We start from the raw sequence: 22,668 nt of genomic DNA, 5'->3' as shown, positions 1-22,668 counted from the left end.
ACATGTAAACAGTTTAGTCAGTGCACATTCACTGTATAGGGCTTTCACTGAAATATCAGGTGGTAAACTGAACTCAGTGAAGTCTGGGATAAAGTAACAACAGAATAAAACCTTGGCTAAAGCTGGGAAGTTGACCCAACCAAACCCAGATTTATTATCTAATGCTGTGTGTACTTTTGAGGAAATGAGAGGTGACCTGGGTGTAGGTACATTTCCCTCTGCTCAACATGGCCTTTTCACACTGAGGGAAAATTAAACATCAAGTAGATTAATGTCTCAAATCCTATCTTTAAGAGTTGTTTACAAGTTTATTAATTTGTCACAAACATGAAGGCGCAATAATAATGCATTTTCCTTGACACGTTAACTTAAAAACATTTTATTTGTAAAGAGAGGGAGTCAGAGACCAGTTCAATTGCATAGCAATTTAATCCATGTCCAATAAGGACTCTTTCCCTGTCACAGGGAGAGGCCCTGTGGTCACTCTCAATCAGCGTTTTAAATCGACCAAGACAATATCAATAAAACTATTGATAACCGCTCACTATCTTCAATAGTGACCATATTTAACAGGCATTGTAGGATCTTAAAAGAAGCCATTCCTACACACCATGACTAAATGTCCACTGTACGTCCCCATTCTAAACCACCAAATTACAGTAAATACGAGATGGGCAGTTTACTTAATCAAATCCAAAAGTCTGTTTTGTGTCAAGTCAAAAGGCTTCCAGGCTGATGTCGGGTAGGTGGTACAGAGAATCGTGTTGAAACGGGGGAAAAAAAAAAAAAGACAACTAAACATGAGAAACATGCATGGGGTAGGCTTTCCTAATGCCACATACTGAGTGTGCACACAGACAGGCACAAACGCAGATCTCCAACGAGAACCCTCCCAGCTTGTGCAGCGCGATGCATTTGATCAGACCCACGGGGCATTTTCTTTGGTCAAAAGCAAAGCACTACATGAGGAGCAAGGGCTTCACATTTGAGATGCAGCCTATACAGACACCAGTCTCCAATCTCAGGAGAGGGTTTCTACTACACATCACAATCTCTATCCACAGTTTGGAGTTCAGTCTCGGAATGTCAACAGCAGCACATTTTGTCTTTTCTGTCCTTTTGTGTCCGTCCGTCCGTCCGTCACTGCAGGTCTCTGTCTTCCAGGTACCTGTACTCGAAGGTGAACCCCTCCTTCTTTCTCTGGCCCCATTTCTCGTAGTCAAAGTAAATGTAAGTGCCCTAAGGGAACAGCAGAGTGGTAAGAATAAAAACCTTAATCAACACCACAATGACCATAAATCGGTGTGCGGAGATGAACCCACACCTGTTCAAACTCATCGGTGATGGTCTTGGGCTCCTCGTGCCTCTGGAACCACATCATGTACTTGGTGTGAAACCTCCAGGACTGTTTCTTCAGAGCCTTTGCAGACAGATACTGAGCCTTGGTACCCTGAGAGAGAAGTCAATAAAACCATTATGCTCACAAACTTTAACAGATCACAGAAAAAAGACATTCAGGGTGTTTAGTCCGTTTAATTCAACTCTGTCCTTCTCATTATCCACGTGCACTTTTTGTGCGATGCGGCAGTGCACCATAGATGTCCAGATCACAAAAACGGTCAGTACGGGCAACAAAACTATAGCTGTAAAATTATTGTAAATTTTCCACCTTATATAGCAAATCATTCTGCTCCCGTCCCACATCTAACCAATAAGCTGACTAAAAGTTTTCACATGGTTTGTCGCGATGCATTTTGGTTCGCGCTGAGGTTTCTTTGAGTTTTTTTGTGTGAAAAGGAACCAAATCATAGAAAAAAGCTCCAAGTTTACAAACTCAAACAATCAAACCGATTCGTGTGAGTTTACATGGAGAGCGTTTACCTCCAGGTAATAGAAGATGAAGAAGAGAGTTTCTGTGGACAGTCTCTGGTAGAACTCTATGGAGTCAGAGTGATGAGGTGGGACCTGATGATGGAAGGGCAAGGTGGGACATGGATTCCTCATCAGGTATTGCCTTTAAGACAGAAACAGAAAACTCTTTAATGAATGCCACTGATCAAAGCATACTTCAGCTGTGCTCATTTCTGCTCTAACAAAGTACTCCATCCACACTACCCAAAACCACACGTGAATATTCAGAACTTTCTATTAGTGTCAACAGATGTCACAAACACTTTAAGGTACAACAGGTTCATCTTTTTGCTTATTGAGGTTCCGTTGCGAAGCCTCCAGTTGCTCCCCGAAACTGGTCATGCCGAGCAGGTGTATGACCCTTCATTACCGAATGAGCATGCCCTGGATAAATTCTCCTTTCTGACTCTAATAATAGTAAAAATTTTAAAAATGAACTTCATAAATTATTCATTACAACTGAAAACTAGCAACTGAGCCCATGAAGTCACCAGAAAAGCGTTTACTTTTAAGCCACAGAGCAACGCAAAGGGCTCTTTTCCCCAAAATTTGTGCAACCACGGATATACAGTACTGTACCAAAGTTTTAGGCAGGTGTGAAAAAATGCTTTCAGAAATATAAATGATTGTTTATTGGCCCCAAATGTATTCTGCAGCAGGATGACCCCAACATACAGCCAAAGTCATTAAGAACTATCTTCAGTGTAAAGAAGAACAAGAAGTACTGGGAGTGATGGTATGGCCCCCACAGAGCCCTGATCTCAACATTATCGAATGCGTCTGGGATTACATGAAAAGACAGAAGGATGTGAGGAAGCCTATATCAAGTTCTCCAAGATGTTTGGAACAACGTGCAAGCCAAGTTCCTTCAAAAAAACCTACAAGAATCGATTCTGTTTTGAAGTCAAAGGGTGGTCACACCAAATATTGATTTGATTTCTCTTTTGTTCATTCACTGCATTTTGTTAATTGATGAAAATAAATGAGTAACACTTCCATTTTTGAAAGCATTCGTTGTTTACAGCATGTTTTCTCACCTGCCTAAAACCTTTGCACAGTATTTTTTGAAACTGCAGAACACTGCACATTTATATGATATTGACTTAAACATAAGGTATGCTTGCCCTAAAGCACAAACTTATTTATTGCCCTTCTGGAGACTAATGGGGACTATATTATTTCTTAATTTAATAAAACTAGTGATTAAGAACAAATTTGCTTTAAAAAAAGAAAAAAAAAAATCAGGTTTTATGACAAATTTTAAACTATCCTACATATTTTTTTAGCAGAGCAGTATGCATACACAATGCAAATTTTTCATTTAATCAAAGTAAATTTGCAAAATTACTGTGGAAAAAAAAGTGATGGGCTCACCTGATCCTCTCAGAGTCAGAGGGGTGGGGCATGTGCGTCCATGCCGACTCCTGCATCGCCTGCTGGTAGAGCTGGTCTTTGGGGAGAGGGGTTGGACCCAGCGGACAAACACCGAGCGATGGGGGGATGTTGACCTCTGTCACGGACGGCTGAGGCGCGGCAGGTGTGCCAGGTGCTGCAGATGAACCAGAGAAGATATCTGCAGGATGCAGAAAAAGCAACGGCTATCTTCAATTACACAAGAAGCCATAGCAATGCCTCACTTCCCATCATCTGTGTGGGGTATGGTTAGATGTGACTCTTAACGACAGGGCGAGCAACTGAAGGTAAAGTTTTAAGGTTATTCCTTTAGTTGTACCAACTCTGTTTTTATAAGAGTAAGAACATTCCAACAGTAAACTAATTACAGACATAATCTAGCCTCATGGTTGTAGCTTGAATCAAAAAAGGCCTTGACCTGAAGTTTGGACCTTTCTACACTCTCTTTCCAGGTACTCTGGCTTCTTCCCACAGTCCACAGACTTGCATGTTATGTTAGCGGGTGATTTTTGATTGGCCATGACTGTGAGTGTGAGCATGAATGTTGGTCAGTTGACCCTGGGGATAGGCTCCACCCCCGACACTCTAAACAGGATAACAAATGAACGAAAATGTGTGTGTGTGTTTTAAGATAAGCAATCCCTATGTGCCAATAACTCAGGCTCCAGACTGCTCTAAACTCTCTGATTTTTTTCTACTTCTGGCTGCCTCCTCTGTGAATCGAAGCATAAAAATGCCAAGCTGGAAAGAAGCAAAACAGGAACTTTCCTTCCTACACTTTGGCAGCAAAACTCATAATTATGTTCACGAAGCAGTAACAATCTGGCATTAAAAGGAAAACTAAATGTTACCAGAACAAAGGGAAATGTCTTAAATATGTCACACATAAAAACCTCCTGCCTCACAAAAACAGCTGGCAGCAACAAGCTAATGTTTGTTATCTTCATAAAAGACAAATAATAACTTAGTTTGTAAAAAAAATAAATAAATAAAAAATCAGTTTTTTACACTTTAGGCTTAACTCTTTACGTTACCATGAGCAGTGTGTAAGAATGTTTTACTGTACAATTATTTAAAAAAAACAAAACAGCAAGCAGCATAAAAGCGTGATCTGCTTATTCATCATAAAGAGCTGAAAAAAGGTAAAAAAGGTCTGACCGTTTCGACCTCTATCCGTTATATGCAGGTTGGAAATCTCGCCATCCAGGCCTGATCCCAGCGCTGCTCTCTCCGCCATCGCCTTCAGAGAGCTGAGAGGCTCAGGTGCCTGAGGAGGGAACAAGGCCCCATTAATGTGAACACACAGAAGCTAAAAGTCACATTAAACTGGGAACAGCCTACAGTTACTGGAGCTTAAAAGTAGAAGCACGATGAATGGGAGCATTAGAAGAAAGTAATACTAGAAGAGCAAACAACATATTAAATAAAGATCAGCTACTAATAAAACTTTTAAGAACAAGATGTTTTTCTGTCAGCTGCACTGCTCAAAGACAGGAGCGCCTGTCTAAATGTATGCATTCATCCCCTTAACACCTAGTCTATCATATTTAATACACACAGTTTTTTGTGAGTTTTTGAGACTTTAGAGCATCGGTGTGATTTTTTTTTTTTTTTTTTACACCTGAAAAAAAGATTAAATTGGAGAATAAATTTTTTAAAAAAAATTTAAGAAACAAATTTAAAAATGTAAAATCGAATACATTTTTAAACAAATTTGTCAGATTGTTCAATAAACTCTCCATTTTAAAAAATGCTTGGAATTTAATTTTCTGGCAATTATTTCACATATCAGGCTTATAGGGGTTATTACCTGTAGCAGAAAGGCTCCAAACAGACAAAAGTCAGGATCTGCGTGTTTTCTGGCAGTAACATGAGTAAGTACACAGTAAGTGTGTGTTTGTTATAAATGTGATCAGCAGAGGTTTGTGGGCACTCAGGGATAATTTAATAATTTTATACTCAGCAGCAAAAACTATGGATTCCAGCACAGACAGGAATGTCTCAATTCAAAAACAATTCAGTTAGCTGGTTATCTTCTGACCTCAGGAGCTCCTACATCAATCATATCATTCATATTCTCCAGTTCTGATTTTGATTATGAGCCACTATGTTGTAATCGTCCAAAGCAGACTTGCTGTGTGCTCCTATACAAACAACAAATCTGTTTGAAATCAACTGTGTGTTAACATGATAACAATTCACCTCGTAGCTGATTGGATTGGTTCACAGATTAAACGTTTTTTCATATAAGATTTTTCTGGAAATTCACTTCCAGAAACAGAGCCTTTAAAAAGTGGGCGGTCACTGTTGAGCTGAACTGACAGACCTGATCAGAAAATATTGATGGAAGTGCTCCTAGTAATGCTCCTGCTGACACTATGGCCTATTATTCTTGGTGTGATACGGCTGATTCAACAGTGTGTGGGTCATTTTTATTCCCAAAAACAAATATATTTTTTTTGTTTTTCAATATTTTACTATAACTTTTCACTTATAATCACTGAAATGTTTCAGAGTAAACATCAATAACTGACCCATTATACTGCTTACTGCTGCACAACCCTTGAAGCTCAAAGTGACAATGAAAACAACTTAACTAACAGATAAGTTGGGTTCATTTAAAAAAAAAAAAAAGAAAGAAAGAAAGAAAAGACAACTTATCAGACCTGATAACTATTTACATTAACACAGTTTAAAATATCTCACAGACAAAGGAAATCATTTATGTATGGTAAACAAAAGCAGAGCCATTAAATAAGGTATTCCTGTATAAAATATATTGTGTGCATGACCCCAGTCACTAATTTTAGCCTCTGAAGTTTTTTCTTCCACAAATGGAGCCTGTTTTAGCTGATTCAAGTCTGCAAGTTCATCCATGCTCCAAGCTAAAGATGCCAATGTTACATGCTCAAACTTAACCTCGTTGGTATGGCTCACCTTTAGCCCCTCAGAGGCCTGTGAAAAGGAGTGGGGCCCGTTGAGAAGACTCCCTCCACCCGGTGTGCTGTCTGAGAACGAGGGGGACGGAGAACTGGGAGGCAGGGTGATGGAGCTGATTAAACTGGGACCATTGTCCATCCTGCAGAAGGTGGGGTGGGAACAATGGCGAGAAAGTTAAGAACCAGCATGACAAGAACAAGAAGAAACGTGTCAAGTTTCAGGAGAAATAACTTACGGCTGACTGGTTGAGGAACTGAGAGATGAGGGTTGGCTGCTTTGTGATTGGTTCGGTGTGCTTAGAGCCGATTCTGTGGAACTCTCCGCCACCACAGCACTGTAACCTGCAGGCAGGCGAAGGACACGTTAGAGCAAAAAAAAAACTTTTATAGAAATCTCACAATGAACTCAAGGACCGCAAAACTTCCACCTACTTGTGCTTCCATTTTGCTTCAGTCCACTTGGTGGTCTAGCAGGAGCAGAATTCACTCCTACTCCTCCAACCACACCAACGTTTCCTCCGTTGCCTCCCATCATGCCAACTACTCCTGGAGTAGAGCTGACAGAACTTGGGGGAACCTGAGAGGTACCAGGGGCCACACTTTGCCCAGGAACCAGACCCAAAATATTCCCACTCAGAGAGTTGTGGGCTGGACTGGAACCCAGCAAACCAAGCCCTGTTCCTGCCCCGTTGGTGGTGACTCCACTGGAGCCAGAGGTGGGTATGGAAGTGCTGCTCTCTGCTGAAATGCTTGACTGAGTGGTGCTGCTCAAACCCAAGCCTCCGGATGCTGCTGCCTGAGCATAGGGGGCAGGTGTTGAACCCGAAATGAGCCCTGCCATTGTGTTTAAAGGAGTGGGGTGGCCACCCATCCCTAGCCCTGGCATTTGATTGGCACTGCTTGTCCCAGTCATGCCAACTTTGCTCAATCCCAGGCCCAGCCCAAGTCCCAAACTGGATGCCGATGTGGGTCCAGATGTGGACTGTGACTGAGGATTGGGAGCTGATGAAGTGGATGTGTTGGGTGTAGGAAGAGAGGGGGCAGTAGACGTTGGGAGAAGTGGGTTGCTGGGTGGGCTGGGGGTGTTGTTTGAAGGGACTGAGGGTTTCGTCTGAGGTGGCTGCTGCTGCTGCGACTGGTTTGGCAGCTGAGAATTCTGCTGCTGCTGTTGTGCAGGTTGATGCTGATGTTGCTGCACCGCACTGCTGAAGCTTCCTATAAGACTGCTGCTAGTGGGCACTGCAGGAATCCCTCCGACAACACTCGCCATGGACACAAGGGAGGAGGATGAGGAGGACCCAGAGGTGGTGGAAGAAGAGAAAGAGGATAACAAGGATGGGGTGCCGTTCTTCACAGGTGACTGGAAATAAACATCAGAGGAAGGCATCTCAAGTAAAACTGACCAGAGGGCATGAACAGAGATCTAAAATGCATAAGGAGCAAAGTTTACTGTGATCTATGGAGGCCCATATATGAAGGAAATGGAAAAAACTAAATCAGAAGTCTCCAACCATGGTCCCACAGAGAAACTCCATTTTAGTGCCTGAGAGGCCAAAACCCTTCAGCCACCATGGCTCACCAGGACCAAGGATGAAGAGCACTGCACTAAACTGTTCATCTACTGACACAGCACAGATGCGAACCTCTCACCTGACTAACTTCACTGTCTGTCGACCGTCCCCTTTTCTTATCGTCCTCTGAATTCTCCTATAGGAGGAGATACTTTGATATGACAATCCACTTTTGAAATGTAGATTCAACATACTAGCCAGTGGATTATAATACAATGGGGAATGTGGGTGGGTTAACCAAGTGCAAACTTAAAGAGACAGGCATATATGCACAATTGTGTCAGAATGTTCTTTAACTATCCAACATCCCTTTAACACCAGGACCAAAACTTTAATGATAAAAAAAAAAAGACACAAACTCACAGCAGTGCAAGTGGCTGGGGATGGAGGGATGGGTGAAGAAGAGGTGGTGGAAGTGGGAGTGCTACTAGAGTGGAGATACACCTCATCTTCCACGTTGCCCTGGCCCGATGGTGAAGTTGCAACTAATGCTGCAGCTACAACAGAAGAGTAGGACATAAAGATAAGCATCAGATATCGTCATGACATCAACATGACAACTATTTTACTAAGTCATTGAAACAAGAAGAAAGAACAGACTAGTTGCCCAAAAGGAAGGAAACAATATGAAAACATTCAAAACACTGCAGGAACTGATGGATTTGGTGAAACCATGGCTGTGCTATGTGACACTGTTTACTAATCAAAACGTGGTTTAAATGCCACTGAACTGTGTGGCACTTTGTGTTGTGTACAACATGCACGCATGCAGATTAGTTTGCTGAGTGGGACCAACCAAGTATTACCAGCAGGTTAACGTCCATTTTCTCATCACTTCATTTGAGTCAGAGTGTATCAGTTTACTCTGACACAGCTAACATATAATCACTTTCTACATCCAATTACAATGGAGCTGTGCTGGTTCATCTATCTTACTTTGTACAAAACTTCCCAGTGCAGAGAGAGAGGGGCTAATCTACCAGAGCTGCACCCCAGGTAAGTGGCAGGTGGCATCATAACATCTTTGAACCAACAGGTAACTGCTGGTTTACATTAATGAAGTGAGAATTTCTGGTATCGTAAAGCAAGAGCAGCAAAACTTAACCGAACACTCGCACACTAGACAGTGCTCTACTTACGGATGTCTTCCAGATCTAAGTCATCGTACAGGAACTCATTTTCCTCAAAGTCTGGATCTTGAGAGGAGTCAATGTAATATTCAACATCATCCTTGATCTTTTGGATTGCATCCACTGGCACGGAGTCATTGTCCAGCATTCGTAAAATGGTCTCCAACATTCGAATGTGGAATCGATGTCTCTCAATCAACCGCTTGAGCTCATCAATACGATCTTGCTTCTACAAGACAAAAAAAACAAGTGTGTATGTATGTTAGGATATATTAACCAAAAATTTAACAGACAGTTAAAATTTAACCAGACAGTTTAGAAACAGACATCCTTTCAGAGAGTAACATGGGATGACTCACCTCTTTATCACCCTTCTTCTTTCTTGTTTGAACTGAAAGAGATTCCACTTCACTTTCAAACTGATCCACCTGCATATTTAGAGTGTCTATTGTATTCTGCAGATGAGAAAAAAAAAAAAAGAGTGTTAATTTTTTCAGATCTTATTAATTTAACCATGTTTTGGGAATATCTGTGGTTGATTTGATACAATTGTTACGTTGTTAAGTTTTTTGTCTATGCCTTTTCCAAAGAAATGTTTTAAAAAAAAAATCACGCACAGAAGCATAGGTAAAACATAAATGTATTTACTGTTAGCCACTGTCCTGTTTCCTCCTTTTCCCTCTGAGCTGGATCCACTTTCTGAGCAAGCCCCAAGCCTTCTTTAGAGTAGGCTTTTGTTTTTGTTTCACGTTCCACCACCTTGAACCGCTCCATTTGCTAAAGAAAAAAAAAGATCCAATTAGCTGTTAATTACTTCAGGTCTGATGTAACAATGCACTTTAGTTATACATAATATAAATGCAACACTTTTTTTTTTAAAGTACACTTGTGAAGATCCATACCGTTTCTATAAGTTTGCGGTTCTCAACTAGCTGCCTTTTGTCCTTGATCTCGTTTGAGGCCACCCATGTTTTTATTTGATCTCTCAATCGCTGAAAGAGCACAGATGGTGAGCATTTTAAAAATCACATAGCTAATTTTGAATACTTACATGGTCATTGTTAAGCTTTCTTACCTGAAGTTTTTTAATCTCTTTCTTGAGGTCAGCCTCATATTTTTCCTTCTGATTTGCATTGGCTGCATTGTGGAGCTAAAATGTAAACAAATCATTTAGATACTGTGTGTCTTTTCCTCATTAGTTACTAAATAGACAAATAAATACAGAATGGAAGAATCTCTTACCTTCTGCCAGATATCTTCAAACTGTTCTACACCTTCAGCTACTTTTTTCAAACATCTATCGATTTCACCTGCACAAATTCAAAAAATATGATGCATTACCAAAAGACCTTATAAACTCTTTCAAAACAGTAAGAGCATGCAAGAGGAAATAAAGTTTCCTGTACACCAGCAGACCCTACAACGTGATTCATATTGTGCAACATAACTGAAGACAGTTTCTTTTACCTTGAAGTTTTCTCTTGTCAGCCATGGCTCTGACTACGACAATGTCCACATTCCGTCTGTCACGAAGTTATCTGGGTGAAGAAATCGAAGCGTGTGTCAATACAAACAAAAATCCCTCCAAAAGAGGAATCGTTACATCGCTTTCCACAGTGAACCTGACATTAACTCCATCTAGCTACCCGGCTGACGTTAGCAGCTAAATAACACCACAGCTTCAGAATTTAAGCACGCTCAATGAAAATAAAGTTTTCTATGGCCACTTCTCCATCCTAGTATTGTCATATATCACCTTGCTAATATTTCCAACACAAGTGACATGGTTGTCAGCTAAATTTAGCCACCTAGCACGCTAACGCTACTCAGCTAACGTTAATACTAGCCAGTAGCTTAGCCTCTCCACCTCGCTCGGTTCCTAACCGACCCGTTTCCTGGAACTGCCCCGGTGCATGCTGACAGAACAACTTCATATTCATGCATTATTAATTTGGGGTCCAGCACAGTCTTTATATTGTGGTTTTGCGTTGTGAAAGGCACAATAATAACAGAATCCGTTCCAATCTCTAACATGCTAGCTAATGCATAAAATGCTAGTTAGCAGCTTAGCTTGCCAGCTAGTCAGATTTAGGAAAAAGGGATACTGGGTCAAGCCGACAATCTAGATTTATACTTGTGCACGACATTTACCTAGGGTATGGGATTTCGTTTGTCTTTTTTCAAATAGAGCCAAAACTAATTCCAGAAAGTCTTCTTTACTTCCAAATTGTGTTTTCTTTTCGACAAGCTCGCTCACTGTAATGTAGCTGAAGATGGACGGTAGCTAAAATCCCACCTCCTTGCTGGGATCCCGCCCTAAATCCAATCTATAAACTCTGATTGGATATATCTCACGCCTGTCATTGCGAAACATCCGCTGGAACGAGAACCAGCCATTGGCTCAGCGAAGTGACGATCGATGATCGACACAAAACCACCCGAGGTTCACAAAAATGCAAATTTCTACATTTAAATTGTTTTTTTGTTTTTTTTACGAACTTATAACTTCATTGTGTGGAAATTGTATACCTCGTTTCGTTATTTGAAAATGTATTTTTAATTTAATTTCTTAACACTAGTTAGAATGTTGCAATGTAAAGGATTTAATATAAACAAACAACCAAAACTTAAAAGATATGCTGAAATAAAACAGAAATATGCTAAATGTTTTGTGACAAATATCATGTTGATATTTGTCACAAAATCAAATCCATAGATTGGCGTGCCGTTATTTAGCCACACCTAAAAATATTAACAAATGTTAGCCAATTATGACACACATATACTGTGTCACTCCATAACATATTTTCTCATGTATGAAACAGAAAAATAACTAGTATAAAGTAATAATAATAATAATAATAACAATAAAGACAACATTTCTATCTCTGAAAATATAGTGCCACTTCATTTTCTTTGTGGCAGTTTTCTCCAAAATCTGATATGCTCGTGATGTCTGGGTATCTTTTACTAATTAGTATAGAATTAGACAGGCTAGTCTTTCTTTGACTACAATTCACATGCATTGGGCAAAAGCCAGACTTTAGAAAAGTGCATGTCCTGCAGAGCAAGTCACAGTGTTGGACTTAGTCTCAGGATAGGGGACGGGGACAAGGAATAACAATGTTGTGCAGTTCCTTTTAAAGACTGACATCAGGCCACCCTTATATATGCAGAAGAGCATATATAAATACAAAGAATGTCAAACATTGAAGCAGATGGGCTACAGCAACAGAACACCAGGTTAACCAAAAATGGATTACAGACAATTGGAAAAACACTATCCGGTTTGATGTTTCAATATTTGGATCATAGAATCAGAATTTGGCATAAACAACATCAAAACACAAATCCACCCAGGCTTTTATCAATGGTTCAGGCTGCTGCTGGTGTAAAGGTGTGGAAGATGTTTTCGTGGCACATTTTGGGCCATCATTTAAACGCCACAGCCTACCTGAGGATTGTTGCTGACCACGTCCATCCCTTTATGCCCACAGTGTACCCATCTTCTGATGACTGCTTCCAGCAGGATAGTGCACCATGTCACATAGCTCAGATCATCTGAAACTAGTTTCTTGAACATGACAATGTTCACTGTATTCAAATGTCCTCCGCAGAGATTTGCATCATGGATGCGCAGCCTACAAATTTGCAGCAACTGTGTGATGCCATCTTGTCAACAAAGACCAGAATCTGTGAAGAATGTTCTTAGCGCCTTGCTGAATCTATGCCACAAAGAATTAAGACAGATCTAAAGGAAAGCACTGTGTGCCAAATGAAGGGGTAGGTAAGTGTATTGTGTAATGTTTATTTTAAATGTACGTTTTTTTTATGTCATATTTAACATCTCTCTCACTCTCATACCTATATCTATTTTTTTTTTTGGGGGGGGGGGGGGGGGGGGGGTTAACAGTATTAAAAAGATGAATAAATGTCAAATTGACTGCTCTAGCATTTTTTTTTTATTTTTTATTTTAACACAGAAACAAACTGTAACTGAAACTTGTTATTCAGGCATAATATTTGTGTAAAAGCTTTCCATATAGGTGATGGGGTTGATTTTCAGGAACTGGCCTTGGCTCCTTAGTTCCAGTGAAGGGAACTCTTAATACTTCAGCATACCAAGACATTTTGGACAGTTTCATGCTCTAAACTTTGTGGGAACAATTTAAGGATGGTCCCTTGCTATTCCAACATGACTGTGCACCAGTGCACAAAGCGAGGTCCATAAAGACATGGATGAGCGAGCTTGGTGTGGAAGAACTTGACTGGCCTGACTGACCTCATGGCATTCATCTTTGGGATGAATCAGAGCAGAGACTGCGAGCCAGGCCTTCTCGTCCAACATCAGTGTCCGACTTCGCAAATGTGCTTCAGGAAAAACGGCCAAAAATTTGGATAAACACGTTCCTAAACCTTGTGGAAAGCCTTCCCAGAATAGCGGAAGCAGTTATAGCTTCACAAGGTGGGGTGAAATCATGTCAAACCCTATCGATTAAGAATGAGATGCCACATTAAGTCCATGAGCATGTGAAGGCAGATGAGTGAATACAAAAAAGAGGGAAAAAACAAAATCACAGAAAAGTAAACCCAAACAGCACAGTGTAAAAGTTTAATATGACGACGAGTCCATCTGCTTACTCGGATAAAATCCTAACTCAAGTAATGATAGTAATACCCTGTCATATTCATCTAATACGTCAAATATTTATCAAATCATGTTTTCAGCATCACGTGCTTGTCATAAATATGTTGCCATCAACTGTCAACTGTAAAAACATAACCTCGTATATACAAAACAAATATACACATATATAAGGTGAATAACATCTCGTGTTACATGAACTCAATCTGTTCACAATATTCAAGTGAAACCACAACATTACAAAGATTGACTCAAGTAAGGCAGTGTTTTAAACAGTCCTGGAAACTGGGTGCTCTTATCCTAGTCACCATCATCGTGATATCCAGGACAGCGGTTTGATCAATGAGACAGTGAGGTCGGGCTGGACATTTCTCCAAACTGTGACTCTGCCAACGCCGACATCTCCGGGTCGATCTGAGAAAAGAAGGTCCGTGATTTGGACTACCAGCATTTTAACATACCCACAGTTAAACGTCCACAGGCAGCATCTGATCAGGAAAGAGCTTTACTCACCTGTGGCTCTTTATCCTTTTCTTGACGAGGAATTCGATGCCTCTTTTTCTTTGTCCCAGCCACATGATGTGATGCTGCAGATGGAGTGGAACCGGAAACACCGTTGAGCTTTTCATCCTCCGCTGCAGCAGCCGGCTCCAAATGGGCTCCAGATTCATCCTGAAACAAAGGCAAGGGGAAAAACAAAATAGTATTCATAACTATCTCTGTAGGACCTTTCAAAGTTTAGCAAGCAAAAGCAGAAGAACTAATACAAACAGAAAGCTGAAGGAAAACCCTGCCTACTGCCCTGGCCTGAAACTACCAACATCAGGAAAGGTTTCACAGAATGAGGGAGCCACAGGTTATTTTCCCATACACTTCTATACAGTAAGTCTTTTTGGACCCAGAGAAGTTGCGCTTTGGTATCCATTAAAAAGAAGGTTTAAGGCACTAACGCAGGGGTAGGGAACTCCAGGCCTCGGGAGTCAGTGTCCTGCAGGTTTTAGATCTCACCCTGGGTCAACACACCTGAATCAAATGATTAGTACCAGGCCTGTGGAGAACTTCGGTTGTATCCCAATTCAGGGTCTGCAGCCTTAAAGGCCGCATTTTAAGGCCAATTGCGTCACAGCGATGCGACGAAGACTGTTCCAATTCAAAGGCTGCTCAAAATGCGTCCCTCAAATGCGTCCTTCATTTCACTGAATTTTAAGGATGTGGTGGTGTAGACTTCGTGGCCCAAAATATCCCAGAATGCATAGCGCGGCGGTGGGTGTGGATAATTTTGCTGGAAAAAACAAACAAAAAAAAACGGCAGAAGAGGAGCGGCCGGAGAGTAAACTTTTAAAAGTAAGTACTGAATATGATGTCACTTATTTATGTGCGAATGTTTAATAACGAAGAACATTAAAACATTACTGTTGGCCACATGTCGGCAAAGTTATGTGACATTAGTGACATTTGTACTAACTTGGTTTTAAAGCCTTTACTTAATATATGCCGTTCAATAGCTGACCTTAATCTTATAGAGAATGTGATGATTTTATGGATATTTAAATTAAGCACTGAGACAAATTTAGTAATGCCAACATATTAAAAGAACAATATGTGTCTCTCATATATATAACACAGTTATATATACAGTGTCAAAGAAACCTGTCTTTGAGTGAAGATTTAAGGTGACAGGAAATATAAATAATATAAATAAATGCAGCTTGAATCTTTACTGAAGCTCAGTATTTGAAACAGAGTTCATTCACTGCTGTAATAACTAATAATGATTGAAATTATAACTTTAATATTGGCCATATTATATTTACATTACCAAAGTGAGATGACTTTAGTCTCATGAACAACATGAGCTAATTGTTATTTACTAGCTAATCTTAAATGACTGTTCAGTACAGAAGTGAAGCCCAATAATCATGATTTCACAGTCAGCCTCAGATACTTATCAAATCAAAGCTCATGTAGAAACAAACAAATGAACAAAACCTTTTCTCCTTCATTTCTGTCAAATAATGCTGTATGAAATGTTTACAGCTGTTAGTGTCATGGTTGCTAGGCAACCTGGGCAGCACAACGGAGGCTAGACCGTCCCATTTCACAAGCCTGTCACTTCGGCCTTAGCGGTCTTTGAGTATGCGGCCCTTGTGGACCGTTAAGGCTGCGTACTTTAAGACTGCAGACCCTGAATTGGGATACAGCCTTCAGGATATTTTGAGGAGGTAATTTAGCCATTTAAATCAGCTGTGTTGGATCAAGGACACATCTAAAACTTGCAGGACACCGGCTCTCGAGGCCTGGAGTTCCCTAACCCTGCACTAATGCGTTGGCTTCACTTTTCATACGCAGAAGCTACTTCCATCTTTTATATTGTCTTTGATATCCACCCATGTTTGGTAATCCTTACCTCAAGCAGTATAGTGAGCTGAGCGTTTCTGTAGTCATCCCCGTGAGCATCTAAGGTCTTCATGAGGAATCTGTGAGAGTTAACACAACCCACAGATGAGCCATAAAGTGAGCAACTTCTCAGAAAACATACAAAATCTTCAGTTATTATAATGACAGTTTATACCTCCTTTCTTTCTTCAGACGTCGAGTAATTCTTTGCACTTGGTGAAGGCGACCCAGGATCTTCTGATTTACCTGAACAAAGTGCATGTGTTGGATCAATGATGAACTGATATATCAGAATATTAAAGCAGCAGGAGAATATTCAGAAACCTTATTGAAATAATTGCAGTTGAATCAGAAGTCAGGCCTGTGCGATGTAAGGTCGCACAAACCATTTACTAGATACTAGAATTTAAACTTGATACAGATACTCAGGAAAACACTGAATACTCAATACTATGTTCGAAGCTACTACTATTACTAGTAAAAAAAAGAAGAAATAATAATAAAAAAAAAAAGAAGGCATTATTTCTGAAGATTAAAACAATAAAAAAAACAATAACATCAATGAGAGCAGTTTTTTTATATTATATAAAAAAACCAAACAAACAATATTTTAGGTTGTGTGAGTCACTGCTGTGCTTCTCATGACTTTCACTGCTGATCAAATAGATTCATTAATGTTTCTGTCAGCCGTTTTGGTCTAGCTGCCGATACACTTCCCTCTGACTCAATCTGGCACTTAACAACACAATGTAACACTTTTTAGATAAAAGTAATGTGTTACTTTTAAATGAACACCCTCCATTAACATCACATGTTATGGGCAGGACTGGTACGGTTTGCTGCCTAGCCCTAACAAAGTTTTATTATTAGCCATAGTCACTACCTTAATAATAACTTAACAGATAGATAGATAATGTGGCTATTAGATAATAATATAACAGTAATGTACCAGCCAGGTTAATGTTTATCATAACATTTTAATACTTCAGTGTTGTTGAAACTGGAGTTCTACTGACACCTCAAAGTGTTGTTTAGCTGCTAGTGAGGGGAGGGCTGTGTACCTGCGTGTGTTTGCAGCACTGCTGTGTGAAGCTTTGTTTCAGTGGTGTTGATCTGGTCATTTTTATTATTCACGTATCATTTTTTTTTTTACCATAACACACACCTGTTCAATTTCTTTACATTTCCTGCTCAGAGCCACATATTTCCTTTTGTCAAGAGCTCTTTTTTCTTCATCTTCTTGTGTTGTGCTCTCAAGCAGCTCGGTGCCTCCTGGACCCAGCTCCACCTAAACAAATACAAAAGCAGGATTCTGTTTTGTGTCTGGCATCACATTGTTTGTTCTCACAAGAAAACACTTTTACCTGTTCAATGTTTCAAAGCAAAACCCAAGTCAAGCAGAAAGTCATCTTATTATAGCCACATTATTCAGCAAGAGCTAGGAAATAAAAACTGCTATGCAGTGTATAATGAATTAGAAAGATTAATCTCCAATACATGTAAATGTGGGTAGCACATGGGAGTGTAACCATGTGCTTTGAGCCAAACTCCCCATATTCTAAAAATTCTAATGGGAAAGGAGAGGGGGCAATGATGTGTAAAGTAGCAGCTATTCAGTGACATTTTCATGCATGAGATCTGTGTCACAGAGGATCGAAGTTCATAGGGAGAAGGTCAGCTCTCTGAGTACTAATGTAGTCTCATTTCTAAGGGAAAAGATGGAGAAAACTAAAAAAGCTAAACTCCTGAACCAAAAAAGAAGACAGAAAAAAATGGAGTAAATGTCTGTGAAGGATGAGTGTCTTGTTTAAACAAATATAATGACTGGTGTTTCTTCATTTAAAGGTTTTTAAGACCAGCATTACTATTATATTATATAAATTCTGCATCAGTGTACTGATTCATATCTGCTGGCAACATTGGAGACTTGGTTAAATGAGCTGTGAATTTGTATTAATTGGCAAACTAACTAAGTGTTACCATGTGTGCTAACATGACAAGCACCTTTATAAAGATCAATAAAATTACCTCTCCCGGTCCCAGCTCCACACCACCAGGCTCCAGTTCTGCTTCCAGGATGTGACCTCCAAATAAAGGAGGCAGAGCCAAGCCAGAAAAATCCTCCATCATCTGGAGGGAAAGAAGTTTCTCTGTTAATGTAAACAGCCTGTGCAGCGGTTATGAGTCATTCATCAAGAAGAAATACTAGCAAATACACTGGGCAAATAGGATTCAACGGCCTCACTGCCTAGCGCCAGCAATGGTGTTTTAACCAACCACTCAGTTTGTATGTGAAGCAAAGTGACTGAAATTGACCCACGTGGACAGCAGCTGTCCTCTGACTTTATAGCGGAAATACCTGCAGCAAAGGAGGTGCTCAGGATTTACTCCGCTACACTTATCTTAAAGATTTAGTTGCACATTATTTGCCGATATAAACTTATAACACAAAATTTAAATCTACTATTTTACTGCGCGATGCTGAGATCTGGATAGTAATTACAGTAACTCAACAGCTGTTTGTGAGTCAGTAAAAGCCTGATATAGTGGTCGGGGTTGCCAGTGGAGTAAAAACGGCTGAAAAGTTCAAAACAAGAATTTCCCATGTTTTAGACTTCTGATGTCACCACGCCTGATTATTGTTTAGTACTAAAACAATCCATTAGTCTAATAGTACTTACATTTGTTAGTCTCGAAACGATGTTTTTAACGTGTGTTTAAAGCGACACTTCGACCAGTGTCATCATCAACCTGAGCACAAGCTGCGTGCAGTGTCGTTTTCTCTGTTTAGCTTTAGCTAAGGCCGTTTAATAGCATGATAGCTGACTTAAATCAATCCCGAAGCTTCCAGGGATCCTCTGTTTCCCTCTCTGTTTTCGTGCGGCGGGCGCAGGAATTATACGTCATTTTTAGCAGTCACTACATTTCCCATGAGAACTCGCTCGGTGGAAACTACACCAGACAATATGGCGGGTATGTGTATATTTTGTCATCTTTTTGACTTCTAATCAGTGAAATTCGGTTTACTTGGACCCTCGGATAGTACAGATAAACACCTTATATATTTAAAATTACTCTAACCGGATCTTAGAAATACTTTAGTTCTGATGTATTCGTTCGAAAAATGTGACCTTGGATGTGTTGCTAACATTAACTAGCATTGGTTAACCGTACGTAGCCTGTCACTCGGTGCGGTTTTTAACCTGCCCGTGGGTTTCTGTCTGCAGGAATCGGAGCTTTCCTGAGGAATGCGTGGAACAAGGAGCCGGTTATCATGGCTTCTTGTGGAATTGGACTGGTTGGTAAGTCGCCAACCTGTTAGAAATCTGTGAGAGTGGTGCAGCGAGAGAGAAAGAGAGAGAGAGAGAGAGCATAGCTTTAAATAACATACAATGGCAGTTCTGCAACGCCGATGAATGACAGTGTGGCAACATGAAATATTAATCAGAAGATTGCTAGCTATACGTCTCACAATAATCCGCTTTCGTAGACTTACATCAGCGTAGCTGTCTTGTGTTCAGTTTAATTTAACTGAGTATACGATTTATATGTCCAGCATGGAAAGACCGAATAAAGAAAACAAATAAGCACGTTATAGTCTTTGTGTGTCAAGTCCTTTTATTTATATTGCACGTGTTAAAACAACAGTAGTTGACCAAAGTGCTTTAAAGGCACAGTCACTTGTAATCCAGGTCTCAAGAACCCAATTAAAATCCACGAGTCACCTCACACTTGACAAAAGGCAATTTAAAGTAGATAGAGCTTCGATCTTTTAGAGCTGATTTAAAACAGTTTATTGTCGAACAGCTTCTTATGTGGGGTAGCAGACTATTCCAGAGCCAGGGGGGGCAAACACAGCAAAAACCCAATCACTTTTAATTTTTATGAAAGAAGTTGTTGTGATGATGACCTCAGTGACCTGGAGTTAAAAGATCTGTAATATATTGTGGAGGTAATCTATGGATTAAAACAGGACTGATATTCTGCCTTTTCTTTGTACAAGTTAAGAGTCGAGCGGCTGCATTTTGAACCACCTGCAAACGAGAGAGAGAGTGGCATCGAGCGATCCTACATTGCTTGTATAGAGGTGGCACGATGGTGTACTTCACCAGCGAGCCTTGCTGTGTTCCAGCGTCCTCTCACAGTTGAAACTTTTATGCATGTTGGTGGTTTGAAACTGGCTGTGGATGTGGGGCAGCTATTAGGGGTGGGGGGAAAAATCGATACTGTGTAGTATCGTGATATTTTGTTTGCTAATAATGTATCGATACAGGGACAGCAGAAATCGATAAAAAGGTTTTTGTGCTCTGACTTCAGAGCATGTTGATCCTTTTTCTGAGCAAGAATCCTGACATTCCTTCACTGTCCAAATGTGTTTAACTTTTTTTTGGCAGCAATAAACATGACAGTTTACTTATTTTAATTTAAGACATGTTTTATTTTAATTAAGTTTAAAACTTTTTTATTTAATGTAAAATTATATTTTGTTTTCATTTACTTTCAAATCTGTCAGTTGCTGAATGGGCTGCATAGTTTTCATAAATTGCATAGTTCAGAATAGCTATAATTGTACCAGATGGTTGCACTCAGTTAATTTGAACTAGACTGTAATACAAACCGTTCAGTTTGTCAACAATAAAACTGAAATGAGAGAAAGACTGAGTGCGAGACTTTGATATTAGATAAAATGAATATTGATAAAGTTTACCTTTATGTACAGAATATGAATATCGCAAAATATTTTTAAAAAATTGCAATAATATCGTATCGTGCGTTAAGTATTGTGATAATATCGTATCGTGAGTTGTATGGTGATTCCCACCTCTAGCAGCTATATGCTTAAAGTTTATGGAATACAGTGCTATTTGGATAACATGTAACTTGTAGATTGAAGTGCTTTGTGTGGTAAGTAGGTGTAGAAAAGTTCGATATAAATACATTATTTAACAACACAATACAGAATTTACTGAATTTTTGTGGCCAATATCAAATTAGGTTATAATCAGAAAATAACAATGTCATTGCCCATGAACTTTCCAGCAGTGTATTTAAGAAATTATTTGGCAGCTTGACTCTAAAATCTCGGCTAACTTGGCATCACCATCTGCCCGCCTGTTATGTTACTCTGCTTCATGTACTGCAGACAGTTGGCTTTGGTTACTCGTGTTATTCAACGACCAGCGATTTGAGGCGTCTTTGCTGATTCCACAGTAGTAGATATGTGGATGTTTGAGTCATGGAGGAATTTGTTGTGAAAACTAACATGAAATCACTTCTTCTGCATTATTATTTCGTTTCAAACTGGAGAAAATTAGTAAGCTAAAGAATCTAAACAAAGCAATTCAATGAGGGAGGAGTGTGTATACAGTTTCTTAATGAAACTTGTCCAAAATGCCGGACAAGTTAACATCAAACAGTTTTTGGTCAGAGGGCTCCAAAATCTTTTGGTCTGAATTTTCATAAATCAGCATTTTAAATGAGTAACTTTATATTGACACTTAAAGCCATGCCAGTCAGAGTCGTTGCTATCTGTGTTTATTATGTTTCTGTATGACTGTGCACCTTGTGCAATGATTCAATTATTCTCAATTGGCCTATAGAGGCACAGTGAACTGTGAGTGTAATGCCATATGTGTTCAAATGTCTTTTCTCAGGTGCCATTCTTCCGTTCATCAGCCCACTTACAAAATATACAGCAATGTTGAACGCAGCTGTGCCGTACAACTACCCAGGTAAACACTGGCGATCTTTATGTCACAGCAGGTTCGAGTGTAATTGAAAGCTGACGTTTCAGCATCCTAAAACTCCTACCTTATTTTCTCTTCACAGTTCCCGTGCGAGATGATGGAAACATGCCCGACATTCCAGCTCATCCACGTGAACCAAAAGGAAGAAACTTGGATTGGATCAAAAATCTATAACTTCAGATTTTCTCATGTTAATATCTGTCTAAATAGTTGCCTCCAATGTCTGTGTCCAACAATAAAGATTCTATTTAATTCTACTTTTGTTTCATCTGTATTATTTCAGTGCATTTAGGTTAATGATGTGCAAACTATAGCAACAGTGTCTAATTGGTTCTGTTGAATTAATTAATAACAAAGCCTGTAATCAGTAACAGCATTAATAAGTATTTTGCTGTGAAATCGAAGCAGAGTTGATCAGTCACAGTTTAAGTTGCTTTAAGTTTGATCTACACCTTTACCTCTCAAACATACATACATGTGAAACAGTTTTTTTCTCAGTTAAAAGTTACTCAGGGTTAAGATTTTTGTTTTGAAACTAAGCTTCAACACAGTTCTGATCCTTCAGAGGTGGCTTAGTTTAAAAATAAGAAGCTGTAATCAGATTAAGGCTGGTATAAAAAATTATTTTCATACCAGCTTTAATTCTGCTCGCACCCCTCATGGATGGATACCCCCTGTTTTTTGTTTTTTGTTTTTTTGTTTTTTTGTTTTTTTTTAGTGAAAACATGAAGTAGGTTGTAAAATATCTTTCAATATCTCTTATTTCTTCTCACCTGTACAAAGTTTGAATATACTAAATAACAATATAACTGTGTGTTCTCTGCAGAAATCTCAGTTTTTCAAATCATGCAAAAGCTTGTTTCATCGACCTTTTATTTCACATGTAAGCATTAGTAGTCCAGATAAAGTCTGTTC

The 22,668-nt window shown here is 39.6% G+C and overlaps 3 protein-coding genes across 4 annotated transcripts; 1 reads left to right on the top strand and 2 right to left on the bottom strand.

Annotated features, from left to right (window-relative positions):
* Positions 1-38: 38 nt before the first annotated feature.
* On the bottom strand, positions 39-11,269 carry cnot3a (CCR4-NOT transcription complex, subunit 3a). 2 transcript variants are annotated; one of them, XM_085423102.1, is made up of 18 exons: positions 11,116-11,269; positions 10,432-10,502; positions 10,207-10,274; positions 10,040-10,114; positions 9,867-9,956; positions 9,613-9,741; positions 9,324-9,419; positions 8,974-9,193; positions 8,198-8,331; positions 7,914-7,970; positions 6,696-7,623; positions 6,500-6,605; positions 6,262-6,403; positions 4,483-4,591; positions 3,286-3,484; positions 1,882-2,014; positions 1,325-1,450; positions 39-1,239 (listed from the first exon to the last, which is right to left on the bottom strand). In XM_085423102.1, exons 2-18 carry the CDS (start codon positions 10,454-10,456, stop codon positions 1,141-1,143), a joined length of 2,736 nt encoding a protein of 911 aa, XP_085279228.1. In that variant the 5' UTR covers positions 10,457-10,502; positions 11,116-11,269; the 3' UTR covers positions 39-1,140. The 2 variants fall into 2 exon arrangements, with proteins under 2 accessions (XP_085279228.1, XP_085279229.1); XM_085423103.1 differs by lacking the exon at positions 7,914-7,970.
* Positions 11,270-13,563: 2,294 nt separating this feature from the next.
* Positions 13,564-18,878, bottom strand: tfpt (TCF3 (E2A) fusion partner). The gene is made up of 7 exons (XM_085423100.1): positions 18,688-18,878; positions 18,035-18,136; positions 17,172-17,294; positions 16,182-16,252; positions 16,017-16,086; positions 14,123-14,281; positions 13,564-14,023 (listed from the first exon to the last, which is right to left on the bottom strand). The coding sequence occupies exons 2-7, from the start codon at positions 18,134-18,136 to the stop codon at positions 13,949-13,951; spliced, it is 600 nt and encodes a 199-aa protein (XP_085279226.1). The 5' UTR covers positions 18,688-18,878; the 3' UTR covers positions 13,564-13,948.
* Positions 18,856-22,010, top strand: ndufa3 (NADH:ubiquinone oxidoreductase subunit A3). The gene is made up of 4 exons (XM_085423101.1): positions 18,856-18,979; positions 19,234-19,308; positions 21,661-21,738; positions 21,836-22,010. Exons 1-4 carry the CDS (start codon positions 18,937-18,939, stop codon positions 21,925-21,927), a joined length of 288 nt encoding a protein of 95 aa, XP_085279227.1. The 5' UTR covers positions 18,856-18,936; the 3' UTR covers positions 21,928-22,010.
* Positions 22,011-22,668: the final 658 nt, after the last annotated feature.

This window comes from Rhamphochromis longiceps, linkage group LG11 (assembly GCF_057381845.1).
Source record: "Rhamphochromis longiceps isolate RC_006_pf linkage group LG11, R_longiceps_female_GT1.1, whole genome shotgun sequence".
Classification (NCBI taxonomy): Eukaryota; Metazoa; Chordata; class Actinopteri; order Cichliformes; family Cichlidae; genus Rhamphochromis; species Rhamphochromis longiceps.
Note: the sequence above shows the minus strand (reverse complement) of the source record. Positions and strands in the feature narration are given on the sequence as shown.

Coding starts and splice junctions, on each gene's coding strand:
- cnot3a (XM_085423102.1), bottom strand. CDS start 10,456: ATGGCTGACAAGAGAAAACTTCAAG. Junction 9,957..10,039: donor AAGAGATTAAAAAACTTCAG/GTAAGAAAGCTT, acceptor GTGCTCTTTCAG/CGATTGAGAGATCAAATAAA. Junction 7,971..8,197: donor CCCCAGCCACTTGCACTGCT/GTGAGTTTGTGT, acceptor CTCCTCCTATAG/GAGAATTCAGAGGACGATAA.
- tfpt (XM_085423100.1), bottom strand. CDS start 18,136: ATGATGGAGGATTTTTCTGGCTTGGCTCTGCCTCCTTTATTTGGAGGT. Junction 16,253..17,171: donor AATGTAAAGAAATTGAACAG/GTGTGTGTTATG, acceptor CACTTTGTTCAG/GTAAATCAGAAGATCCTGGG. Junction 14,024..14,122: donor AAAAGGATAAAGAGCCACAG/GTGAGTAAAGCT, acceptor TTCTTTTCTCAG/ATCGACCCGGAGATGTCGGC.
- ndufa3 (XM_085423101.1), top strand. CDS start 18,937: ATGAGAACTCGCTCGGTGGAAACTACACCAGACAATATGGCGG. Junction 19,309..21,660: donor TTGTGGAATTGGACTGGTTG/GTAAGTCGCCAA, acceptor GTCTTTTCTCAG/GTGCCATTCTTCCGTTCATC. Junction 21,739..21,835: donor TGTGCCGTACAACTACCCAG/GTAAACACTGGC, acceptor TTCTCTTCACAG/TTCCCGTGCGAGATGATGGA.